Raw genomic sequence first — 13,192 nt, 5'->3', positions numbered from 1 at the left:
AATCTCTTCTTCTTCTTCTTCTTCTTCTTCTTCTTCTTCTTCTTCTTCTTCTTCTTCTTCTTCTTCTTCTTCTTCTTCTTCTTCTTCTTCTTCTTCTTCTTCTTCTTCTTTCCCCTTCTCTTCCGCAGCTTGTAAGGACTTTTTGGGGCTGCCTCCCCTTGCTCAGACAGAGAGTCCTCTCCGGAAGAACCGGTGTCTAGCTCGCCACTGGACTTGATGTCCTCTTCTTTTTCCCCGTCCTCTGGCCTTCCCAGCTGAACCCTTAGGAATTCTTGAGCTTTCAGAACAGAGTCAATCTTTTCTTTTTTATCTTTGATCTTGAAAGTTACGCCTTCTGGAAATAGCCATTTATATCCAATGTGAGAACAGAGGGGAGAATCTTAAAGAAGTGATGAGTGAACTGCTGGCCCCAGCGACAGAAATGAAGGCAGAATCGTTACTTAATGATATGGACGTAGTCTATAGATCATACTCAGGATATATAAAGAAAAATAATCTGCCTGGGGAAATTGTAGTAAGATTCTCGAAGAGGCATGTCAGGGATGCAATCCTGAAAGCGGTTGCTGGAACACCCCTGAAAGCAGGGGAAAATACCATCAGAACGCTAAAGGAAGGAAGTAAGGAAGAACTCATTTGAAGTAAGACAACACAGAAAGAAGTATAAAGACCTCTGCTTTCCTAAGGGAATATGGGGGTCAGGTGGACAGTGTGCCTTCCCCCAGGGTTAAAAAACCTGCAAAGGTTATAATGAGAAGAGCCCACGCTGGACACCGGATCCGGTAACAGCCGAAGGCCGGCATTTACGTTAAATGTAATGTGAAGAACAAAGCCCACATTCTGTGCTCAGCAATTAAGTATGCAAAAATGTCTGCGTGTAGGTTCTTCATTTCCATCTTGTTTCAGTGGCACAATTTCAGAATGGCACTGGGCTTTTTCTATTTTTACAAAGGTGGCATTTGAAATGTTTTGTTCCTGTTTTCCTACCCTGTCCCTGCACCCTGCGACAAAGAACAGAGAATCTGGATTTCACAAAATATTAGGATTTGGTTGGTCTGTAGAAGGAGAAGGGACCTAGTGAAAGTCTACGAATTAAATGAAGACAGGCTCTTTGGTTGCTGTAGATTTTCCGGGTTGTCTGGCCGTGGTCTTGGCATTGTAGGACCTGACGTTTCACTAGCAGCTGTGATTGGCACCCTCAGAGGTATACCACAAAAAGATGGAATGCTCTGTGTGTGTCAAGGTGAGGTCCCACAATGCCCAGTGTTCCCTCTAAGCTGAGTTAGTGTGAGCTAGCTCACACTAACTCAGCTTAGAGGGAACACTGGGCATTGTGGGACCTCACCTTGACACACACAGAGCATTCCATCTTTTTGTGGTATACCTCTGAGGGTGCCAATCACAGCTGCTAGTGAAACGTCAGGTCCTACAATGCCAAGACCACGGCCAGACAACCCGGAAAATCTACAGCAACCAATGAACTCTGGCCATGAAAGCCTTCGACAACATATTGAAGACAAGCTCCTTCAGCTAAGCATATTGAAGGTCCTCCCAAACATTTTCAGAGGTATCCCCGAAACCATGAGGTCTCGTAACATATTTATTCATAATGAAACCTCACATTCTCAAGATTCTGCAGGAGCTGCAAGATCCCAGTTTAGGCCCTATTATAGATTAGGATTGCTGATATTAGTTTCCTGGGTCCATCCCTAAATTTATTAATTGTTTCTTTTACAGGTACAAGAACCAGTAAGCCAAACCCACAGAACCCAGAGAGCAAGCAGGTAAACTACCTCCCCTAAAGTGTTTGCTACCAATTGCCATGGGTTGCTTTCAGCTTCCAAAGGGGACCAAGGTGTGGGTGGGGAACATGCCAATATGTTTAAGGGCTGCCTAGGAGCTGCGGTGGCTCAAGTGGTTAAGAGGCTGAACTGCAGGCTGTGGAAGGTCAGTAGTTCAGCAGTTCAAGACCCGGGTGCCGCATGACGGAGTGAGCTCCCGTCTCTAGTTCCAGCTCCTGCCAACCTAGCAGTTCGAAAGCAAGAAATTGCAAGTAGATAAATAGGTACCGCTTCGGTGGGAAGGGAACAGCGTTCCGTGCGCCTTGGTGTTTAGTCATGCCGGCCACATGACCACGGAAACGTCTTCGGACAGCGCTGGCTCTTCGGCTTGGAAACGGAGATGAGCACCACAACCCTAGAGTCGGATTCGACTGGCTTTCGAGCAAGGGAACCTTTACCTTAGCCAAGTACACAGGAACACCCATGAAGCTGATATTGAATCAGACCATTAGCCTATCAAAGTCAGTGTCTCTAGGATCTCAGTCTCAGGCAGAAAAGGGTCTTTCTCATCGCCTGCTTCCAGATCCTTAACCGGAGACGCCGGGGTTTGAACCTGGGACCTTCTGAGTGCCAGGCAGAGGCTCTTCCACTGAGCCATAGCCCTCCGGGTTTTTATCTATCCTTGCAAGCGACTACAAGGGGACCATGCTTGTCCTGTTCTATACAGCTAGTAGTTGCTTGTCTGATACAAGCATTTTCAGGCCAGTTTTAACGCCAGAATTGCACGGCACCCCCTTTTGGGTGTTTTCGTCTTGACCTACCTTTAAATGCAATCCTGACTTCATTAGTACCCGGAAAATCTACAGCAACCAATGAACTCTGGGGGGGACTCATTAGCATAACTCATTAGCATATCCCACACCCCCTGACATCACTGGAAGTGTGTCATAAGGCCACACCCCCTGACATCACCGGAAGTGTGTCATAAGGCCACACACCCCGCCCCCAACGGTCCCGGCCGCCACCGCCGGCCTTGCAGCTCCACTGCCGAGCCCCATGAGGTGGACCTGCAAGGCCGGCGGGAGTGCAAGGAAGCCCCGCGAAGGCCCTCCCTGGCCCCAGGCAGGCAGGGGTGGGGAGAGGCAGGGAGGAAGCAACTTACCCTCCCTCTTCTCCTGCCTCCTCCTGGCTGAATGAGGGCTGGAAGTGGGGCGGCCGGGGGAACTGCGATCCCCCCCGAAATGACCTCTGGTAAGTGCAGAACTATTGATGGCACTAGTGATTCTTCTGGAGTACTTGGCTGGCCCAGGCTAGCCTGATCTTATCGGATCTCAGAAGCTAAGCAGGGTCGGCCCTGGTTAGTACTTGGAGGGGAGACCACTAAGGAATCCCAGGGTTGCTACGCAGAGGCAGGCGATGGCAAACCATCTCTGAAGGTCTCTTGCCTTGAAAGCCTTATGGGATCGCCAAACGTCAGCTGCGACTTGACGGCACTCTTCCCCACCGCTTAAGATAGAGTAATTCAATTTTCTCCAAAAAATTACGAAATGTAAATTTAAGGAGGAGCCGGAATTTTTACTTTTGGGACTTAAAATGGAAGAAGTAAATATTGCAAAACGGACTCTAATGTGGTACATGATCACAACAGCCAGAATGACTTATGCTCAATGCTGGAAACAAGAAAAAACGCCAGGGATCTGGGAGTGGATAAAAAAAGTTGCTTTTTATGGTTGAAATGGACAAAACGACAAGAAAGCTCAAGAATCAGGAAGCGGAAGAATTTTTTGCAGACTGGATAGATCTTAAAGAGTATCTGGAGAAATATTGGGATGTGAAGAATAATCTATTTGGCTTTGATAACTATTAGAGATGGAAGGATATTTAGAGTTAGTTCAAATGTGTAAGAATAATAGTTTAAAGAAATGTGACCTTATAGGTTTAATTATTGATGTGGGGAGAAGAGAGAAGAAAATAGAAGATTTGGAAGGGAGGTGGCAGCACTGCGGGAAGCCGGAAGGGGAGAGATAGGGGGAGAAAAGGATATAAGAAGGATGCTAAAATGTTATATTGGCTGACTTGATGTTATATCCAAATAAAATTGTTTTTTAAAAAAAAGATAGAGTAATTCAAGGGGGGATTTATCACTGAATTGTAGCACATGTTAATTATTGGGGGGAGCCACTGTTTGGAATGTCTGCCGAAGGCAGAGACACTTTTGCCTTCGTTGATGGTGACTCGCCTCCCGTAATACGTCTGTTTATTTTTGAAGGGATGTGACACTGCTCCGGTTTACGACGACGTGTCCGAATTCCCCGTCTATGCCACCGTGAACAAGCCCAAGTACGCCAAGCGCGACGACGGCAACGTGCATTACGCAGACATCCAGGTCTTCAGCAAAATCCGGGAGCGCTCAGCGGAAGAGGTCAAGAGCCTGCAGTCCCAGAATGCCACGGAGTATGCCACCCTCAACTTTCCCCGCCCCGGGCCGAAATACGACAGCAAGAATGGGACACTGGTGTAAGAGCGGGGAACCTGCTTGGCGGTCTTTGGCAGCGAAATTATTTCCCTGGCGGAGGTGCCGTGGATTCCACACCCGAGATCCAGCCTGCGGACACTTGGAAGGCCTTCCCCTTTAGGCTGCATGCTGTTTCGGGACGTTGCTGCAGGGGGAGCAGAATTTTTCTCTTGGGGGGTGCCAAGACAATTACCCTTTGGGATGAGATGCCCAGGGCTGGGGAGGTTTCTCCTGGACGCCTTTTTACAAGACGGACACCCCGCCACCGGGGTGGTGGCAGAATCATGTTGTGAGGCGGAAGCACCTGGAAACTTAGGTTGAAGAATACAGATGATTTATGAGATTTTTGGCTCTTCCCGGTCAGCAGTTGCTGGATTTCACTACCAGAGTAACAATGGTCACTACAAAACCGAAGTCAGACAGTACTGTCAGGGTAGCGAGAGCACAGGAGGGTTTTAAAATAAACTTTTAATTTTTGAGGTGCAGTAAACGGGAACCGATATAATCTCAGATAGAAGCCTGAAGCAGGAGCAGTAAAAAAATACATGAATAATCTGTGACTGCAAATTATGGTGACCTGAAACCTCTCCCATTCGAGTGGCCCTAGATTCAGTCATCAGATCCGATTTATGTTAAAAGAGAACATCAGAGAGAGGATTTTTTCCCCTCCAGGAGAAAGGATTGCCAGTCTCTTTCTTGTAGGAGACTCAGTGCGAGGCCCCTGTGTGGAACTGCACCAGCTTTGTTCCAGGGAAGAGGCGGAGCAGGAGTTCTCAGTGTGGTACCCACTAAAGCCTTTCTTGGTACCTACCAAGTGAACATAAGAACATAAGAGAAGCCAGTGTTGGATCAGGCCAATGGGCCATCCAGTCCAACACTCTGTGTCACACAGTGGCCAAAAAGACCAGGGGCCATCAGGAGGTCCAGCAGTGGGGCCAGGACACTATAAGCCCTCCCACTGTTCCCCCCCCCCCAAGAATACAGTGCATCACCTGCTCCAGCCTATGAGTTCCTATCTATACCTTGTGGCTAATAGCCACTGATGGACCTCTGCTCCATATGTTTATCCAGTTCCCCCTTGAAGCTGTCCATGCTTGTAGCCGCCACCACCTCCCGTGGCAGTGAATTCCATGTGCTAATCACTCTTTGGGTGAAGAAGGACTTCCTTTTATCTGTTCTAACCCGACTGCTCAGCAATTTCATGGAGTGCCCACGGGTTCTTGTATTGTGAGAAAGGGAGAAAAGGACTTCTTTCTCTACCTGCTCTGTCCCACGCATAATCTTATAAACCTTGATCATGTCACCCCTCAGCCGTCGTTTCTCCAAGCTAAAGAGCCCCAAGCGCTTTAACCTTTCTTCATAGTGAAAATTGTTCCAACCCTTTTATCATTCTAGTTGCCCTTTTATGCACTTTTTCAAATGCTATAATATGCTTTTTGAGGTGTGGTGAACAGAAGTGTACACAGTACTGAAAATGACAACGTACCATCGATTTATACAGGGGCATGATGATACTGGCTGATTTGTTTTCAGTTCCCTTCCTAATAATCCCCAGCATAGCGTTGGCCTTTTTTATTGCAGTTGACATTTTCATTGAGTTATCTACCATGACTCCAAGATCTCTCTTTTGGTCAGTCTCTGCCAGTTCAGACCCCATCAACGTGTATTTATAGTTAGGATTTTTGGCTCCGATGTGCATCACTTTGCACTTGGCCACATTGAACCCCATTTGCCACATTGACGCCCACTCGCCCATCCTCAACAGATCCCTTTGGAGTGCCTCACAATCCTCCCTGGTTCTCACCACCCTGAACAACTTCATGTCATCTGCAAATTTAGCCACTTTCCTGCTTACTCCCAACTCCAAATCATTAAAAAACATCGGACGGAGTACTGATCCCTGCGGTACCCCACTGCTTACCACCCTCCACCCTCGGTTGGGGATTCCTCAGCAAGGCTTCTGATTGGCCACTGGAGATCGGATTGGCTGTGCAGATTTTTTTAAATGTGGCTTTGGCAGCCGCTGCCACCACAGCACAAGGATCTTCACTGTGTGGTTGAAGGCAAGCTGCAGCAGCCATTTTGTGGCTGGCTCCGCCTCCTGCGGCACTGGCAGCCATTTTACAGCTGGGCTGCGCCCACCACCCCGTGTCAGAATTCCAAAGGTTCCCACGGGCTCAAAAAGTTTGGGGACCTGTGAGGTAGAGAACGGGGCTGGCAATGTTGCCACCTATGTAGGCTTGCCAGACCCCCGCTGGGGGCAGGAGAACCCCTGCTTTTGGGGGGCCCTTCCCTGCCGCCGGCCAGCTGACTGGCAGGGGGAAATCCCGCCCCCAACTGCCCCGCATGGTGACATGATGACATCACTCGGAAGCGATGTCATCATGTCGCTGGCGTCGGAGTTGACGCTAAGTTTTTGGGCAAACTCTGTGGTAAAATTGGCTACAGACCATAGAGTTTGCTCCAAAACTAATCCCCGCTGACATCCGCAAGATGATGATGTCATTCTGGGTAGGCTTGCCAAGTCCCCCTGGGGGCGGGGAAACCCCTGCCCCAGAGGCCCGCTCCCTGCCGCCAGCGGATCGGGCCCCGGGGGAAACTCCACCCCGACGTGCACGTCGCCCAGAAGTGACGCGGGCACGCCGGGGGCGGGGCCACGGTCATCTGAGGGAAAACTATGGTTTTCCCTCGGATGGTCGTGGCCCCGCCCCCAGCGTGCCCGCGTCACTTCCGGGCAATGTGGATGCGGTGCGCTTGCGCTTTGCGCTCGCACACACACTCCAGCCGCCAGCCGGGAGTCCCCCGCTGTGGCTGAATTCACACTTGGCAACCCTACTTCTGGGTGATGTCATTGTGCCCCACGCGCACTTTTGGAATTGACAGGATCCCCACACCGGCTGCCAGGTAGAGCCTGGCCACACTACACCTATGACGAAATGGCGTCAGGTTTCCTCTGATATAAAAAACACAAGTGAGGTGCATAGAGCTTAATAGGGCTGACCTTCCAGACCACCCCATTTGTACGTAGCGGAGGTATCCCGTGAAAGGGAGAGGAGGATATTCAGAAACAGTTTTAGTGTCGTGATGGCATGGTGAGACTTGCTAGGGCTTCCGGTTGTTGGCTGTTGTGCACAGTTTTGTAATGGGAGGCGAAAATCTCAGGGAAAGATTGGAGTGGGAGCTGCAGGATGCATAGATCTGACCGTTGGGTAGTCTTACAGTCAGGGGTCTTGTTGTAGAAAAAGAGCTGCCGGAGCTCATTAGCATAACTCATTAGCATAACTTATTTGCATATGCCACGCCCCCTGACATCACCGGAAGTGACAGAAGGCCACACCCCCTGACATCACCGGAAGTGTGTCAGAAGGCCCGGCTACTTACCCTCCTGCTTCATCCTCATTCCCAAACGGAATGAGGATCGAAGCAGAGGGCGGGGTAAAGAAGGGGGCGGGGCTTCACCACGTGACCGCCCCGCCCCCTAGAGTTTCTCTTCCGGAGCTCCGTACCTGAGAGCTCCCCCCCGACTAGAGCCCTGCTTACAGTTATTTGCCTCTGCCTGCGTGTTTTTCATGCAACGGTGATTTATCCACCTGCCTTGTAGTAAGCATTTGATCATTATAGGAGGTATAAGGCATTTTTTGTAGAAAAAGCCCAGCAGGAAATCATTAGCATAACAGCCCACACCCAACAGCAGGAACTCATTAGCATATTAGGCCACACCCTGACAGCACCGCTCATTAGCATATTAGGCCGCACCCCCATGTTACCAGAAATGTGGTCATCCAGCCACACCAACCTTTTTTTTGTAGCAGGAACGTCTTTGCATGTTAGGCCACACACCCCTAACGTAGCCAATCCTAACAAGTTTCTGCTGTTGGGTGCGGCCTATTATGCTAATGAGTTTCTGCTGGGCGTGGCCAACTCGGGAGCCAGCCGGAACTCCGTTCCTGCCCAAAAATAGTCCTGGGTATAACAAACTTCGCCTTACTATGATAATTCCAGTGGGGTAGCCCTGATAGTCTGTTACAGCAAAAATAAACAGGGCACTTACAGACTACCCACAATTTATTCCCACATAATTTGTTGTGGACTAGACGCCCACATCTTCAGATGCAATAAGTGAGACTGAATCCATAAAAATTTATGCTTGAATATATGTGTTGGTTCAGCTTTGAGACATGGTTTGTTTATGCTGGTATACTTCTGGGTAGCGCTCCAGACAGCTAAACCCATCTCAGTAATAGAATGGTTAATGTTTATTATGAATAAAATGGGGGGGGGAAATGCTTTGGGATTTAGGCTCGCAAGCAGCATGAAGGAATCGGAACCAAACATTAAGTTGTATTGCCCTTATATAAGTCCCTTTATTTTGTTGCCAATAAATTGGTTTCTTCTTTTTTTAAACAGCTGGCAAAACTGGAAAGGGGTCTTGATCAAATTTATTTTCCAGCCACGTTGTTTGATTAGAAAGGTCTCTGATTAAACAGAGCCCTGGTTAGGTCCTCATAAAATTATAGCAGTAGGAGCTGCTCTAAAACAAGTCGATGGAATCTGGAGTTTATATTTTATATCTCCAGCTGTCCAGGAGGAATTCTTAAATAGCAGATGGCTGTAGTATTACATGCTTGATTTTAGAGGTACAATGTATTTAACAGATAATCCATTGATTTGCAGAGAAAGAGAAATAATACAGCAATTTTGCCTGTTAAACAGGCGCTAACTAGCTAGATACAATGTGAACATTTAATCACTTTTGAAATTATATATACCTGAAGAACTTTTTTGGGGGGGGGATTTGCACTGTGTTTTATAGATCATGCACACATAACACCTTCTTGGTGTCCTATATGCATTTTTGACTGGAAAGAGAAGAAACTAGAGATGTCATGTCATGGTGTATCATTGGTTCTCAAGGCACTTTTTTTCCGGCTTGTGGGCCAGAATATCAACAATCACAAATGTCACTTGTGAAGAAGTATGTTTCTAGTCCTTATGGTGACACTGGAAACAAACTCAGAAACTAAGAAGAAAGCACATTCTGTGTTCTTGTTATTTCTAAACTGATTTCACAATTATTTACTCAGGATTTTGGATAGTTGGATTGGTAGTAACGGGTTTTAGTCTCCTTTGGTTGAAAAAGGCAGCTGGCAAGAGAATATCACATGGGTGAAAGTTAAAGGATAGGAGATGGAGAAACTGAAGCTTGAAGGGAGTATCCCCAACTTGAAATAAACAATTCCACACAAGGAGATATTTAAGGCCTTTTAGTAGTAGCATCTCTTCTTGGAGATGAATCATGTTTACAGCTGGAGTTGACTAACTGGCACTGTCATTACAGATTAAAAAGAGAATACCTGTTTCTGGAACCCTCGGGACAAATTATAATAGATAAACTTTGTGCCACGCGCACTTAAATTAATATTCCTCTTCCTGACAATGATGCATCATTTTAGATTGTAATCTTTGATCATCTTCAAAATATTCTGGTTCTTGTTCCACACTGGAAGTTGCCCAGATAGCATCCCAAAGGAGGTACAGCATGTTCCTCACCTAAGGATGAGCATCATCCCATGGGCAAATGATGTTCATGCAAGCATGCATACCTGTTAGTGCAAGCATGCAGATGGGCTGTTGCTCCCAGCTCGGGAAAGGTGACTTTCGTGCAATCTCGGTAGTGCCTCCCTGTGCAAAACGAATCATGAATCCCTTCCACTGGTTAATTTTAGCGTTCGCAAATAAAACCGCTGGAGGGACAAACAGGGTCTGCTGAAATGACTCATCTGCCTGTTGACAAAAGTGGATTTCATGGTTTGCTGGCACGAAGTTCCGTGATGACTGTATGTTGCTAAAATGTTTTTCTGGAACTCCAGAGTATCTTTTCAGTATCTCCCTGTTCCGGCCCATGTTTACTGGGGCATGTGCATTGAATAACAAATAGAAGTTTCGCTTTGGGGGTCATAAAACGGACTGGCTTCTACTGGCAAAAAGGAGTGAGTGGTTACTCTGTTAAATATTATATGAAGGAAAGCCGTCCTTGTTTATTTTCAGCAGTTGCCAAGCCGAGAAGCAGATAAATGTGTATATCTCTCGAATCATTCTAATTACAATGAGTTGTATAGCGAACAGTATAATCAAGTTCAAAGGATTTTACTGAATGGAAGATTTCTAGAAAGCAACTCCATGGAAACTGTTTCTGGAAAGGATGTCCCCCCCCCCCCCCCCGCTTTTTTGATCAGTTTTTAAATGTTGTGTCTGATTGAAAATAGCTAATCTGAGGGCTCCTGGGTTTGGAGGCTGCTCGTTTTATTATTGAAAATAAATATTTTTATAGTTAACAGTGACCGTTTGCTGGTTTTTCATTAACCTTTGAGGGGGCAAAATGTTATCAAATTAATGATTGATACGAGCGGGCACAATGCCATTGCTTTCATCTGGAGTTTGAGACTGGCCTAAATAGGGTTGATTCTAAGGTTGGCAACTTACTACTGGTGTCCAGACTACAGATCTCAGCTCCCCTGGAGGAAACAGAAGTTTTAGAGGGCATACTGTATGGTATGCCACAGATTCTAGGAGAAATTCCCCCTACCGCATTCACAGGCACCATCCCCAAATCTCCAGGAATTTCCCCGGTTGGAATTGGCAACCCTTGTTGAATCCCAGAATATAACTGTTTACAAGAGCTTAGTTGTGAAACATGTGCAGAGACAGAACAAAGTTTGAGTCCAGTGGCACTTTTAAGACCAACAAGTATGCATGCACATGAAAGTTTGTACCCAGAATTAGAAGAAGAGATTGGATTTATACCCCATCCTTCACTCGGAGTCTCAGAGCGGTTTACAAACTCCTTTCCCTTCCCCTCCCCACAACAGACACCCTGTGAGGCAGGTGGGGCTGAGAGAGCTCTTTCGAGAACTGTCCTTGGGAGAACACCTCTGACAGAACGATGGCTTGCCCAAGGTCATCCAGCAGCTGCCAGTGGAAGAGTGGGGAATCAAACCCGGTTCTCCCAGATGAGAGTCCGCGCACTTCACCACGACACCAAACTGGCTCTACCACAACAAACTTTGTTCTATTGCTTCAGGCCAACACAGCAACCCACCTGAATCTATGTGAAGAGACAAGGCATCTTCATTTCCTGCCCCCACGTGCCAGCCTTGTGTAGGAATGGGATTTTTTATTTCTATTTGCACACAGGAACCTTATTTTTTTTTTTTAAATTTTACTTCCTTTATACCCTGCCTTTCTCCCCATGGGGACCCAAAGTTCTCCTCTCCTTTATTTTTTCCTCACAACAGCCCTGCGAGGTAGTTTAGGCCGAAAGTGTGACTGGCCCAAGGTCACCCAGTAAGCTTCCATGGCAGAGTCAGGATTCGAACCCAGACTGCCCCGATCCTAGGGCATCCCTCTACCCACAATACCACACTACACCTTCCAAATTATGGTTGCCAACTGGGGCTCGAAACATTTTTGGAGATTTGGAGGCAGACATTGGAGAGGGGAGGGACCTCACCCCGGTATAGTGCCATACCGCCCATCCTCCATTTTCTCCAGGGGAACTGATCTCTGCAGCCTGGAGATTAGTTGTAATTCTGTGACATTTTATACAATTATGCATGAGGTTGAGAGAGTTGACAATGAGAACCTATTCTCCCTCTCCCCAAATACTAGAAATCGAGGGCATCCAGTGAAGCTGATGGGCAGTAGGTTCAGGACAGACAGAAGGAAAGACTACTTTACACAGAGAGTGATTAAAATGTGGAATTCACTGCCAGAGGAGGCAAGGTCAGGGGAAAGCCTCAGGCTCTCTGCCCCGCTGTTGGACCTCCAAAGGAACTGGTTGGCCACTGTGTGATGAGACAGGATGCTGCAGTAGGAGGACCCTCACTGGTCAGATCCAGCGGGGGCTCTTCTGCCGTCCTTATGACGCAGTGTTCCCTCTAAGCTGAGTTTGTGCGAGCTAGCTCACAGTTTTTTAGCCTCCGGCTCAACCATTTTCGTCTCTCTTGTGAGCAAAAAATCTGCTTTCTAAGCTACTGCCTGTAAAGTTGTGAGCGAGCGATTTGGCTGCTGCATAAATTAGTTTGCTCTGGAGCCCTCCTTCCTGAGCTAAGACAGAAATGTGTGAGCCGGAGGCTAAAAAACTCTGAGCTAGCTGACACTAACTCATCTTAGAGGGAACACTTGGCCACAGGCATAGATGGCTTTTGAAACGGGGATTCAGGTTGGTCTGAAGCAACAGAACAAATGAGGACAGTGGCCCTTTTAAGACCAACAATTCTGGGTGTAAGCTTTTATGTGGAGCCTAAATAGGGTTGATTCTAGGGTTGGCAACTTACTACTGGTCTCCAGTCTATAGATCTCAGCTCCCCTGAAGGGAGAAAAAGCCAGTTTGGTGTCGTGGTTAAGTGCGCGGACTCTAATCTGGGAGAACTGGGTTTGGTTCCCCACTCCTCCACTCGCACCTCCTGATGTGTTGTTGGCCGTCCAGAGGACCTGGTTGGCCGCTGTGTGAGATGATGGGACGCTGGACAAGATGGTCTGATCCAGCAGGAGTCTTCTTATGAGAGGGAGGGTTGCATCAGTGCTCAGTTCTTGTGGCCCTTTCTTACACGCCCAGGGAAATGCTGATCGCCAGAGCTCATTTGGCGGGGAATCGCGGGGGATCGCAGTTCCCCCGGGTGAGGTACAGGAGGGCGGGGCACATGACGAAGCCCCGCCCCCCGCTTCCGGTCGCCCCGCTTCCGGCCCTCATTCAGCCAGGAGGAGGCAGGAGAAGAGGGAGGGTAAGTTGCTTCCTCCCTGCCTCTCCCCACCCCTGCCTGCCTGGGGCCAGGGAGGGCCTTCGCGGGGCTTCCTTGCACTCCCGCCGGCCTTGCAGGTCCACCGCCAGGCCCCTCAT

The 13,192-nt window shown here is 48.0% G+C and overlaps 1 protein-coding gene across 1 annotated transcript in view; it reads left to right on the top strand.

The window, feature by feature from the left end:
- Positions 1 to 5,165, top strand: part of LOC107116142 (chromosome unknown open reading frame, human C11orf52) — a 7,348-nt gene extending 2,183 nt beyond the window's left edge. The window contains exons 2-3 of the mRNA XM_015418016.1: positions 1,735 to 1,781; positions 4,048 to 5,165. Coding sequence (XP_015273502.1) covers positions 1,735 to 1,781; positions 4,048 to 4,299 — 299 coding nt within the window. The 3' untranslated portion in view covers positions 4,300 to 5,165. The remainder of the gene's footprint in view (positions 1 to 1,734; positions 1,782 to 4,047) is intronic.
- The last annotated feature ends 8,027 nt before the right edge of the window (positions 5,166 to 13,192 follow it).

The sequence above is a fragment of the Gekko japonicus genome, unplaced genomic scaffold (genome assembly GCF_001447785.1).
Source record: "Gekko japonicus isolate JY-2015 unplaced genomic scaffold, Gekko_japonicus_V1.1 scaffold1241, whole genome shotgun sequence".
In the NCBI taxonomy this organism is placed as follows: domain Eukaryota; kingdom Metazoa; phylum Chordata; class Lepidosauria; order Squamata; family Gekkonidae; genus Gekko; species Gekko japonicus.
Note: the sequence above shows the minus strand (reverse complement) of the source record. Positions and strands in the feature narration are given on the sequence as shown.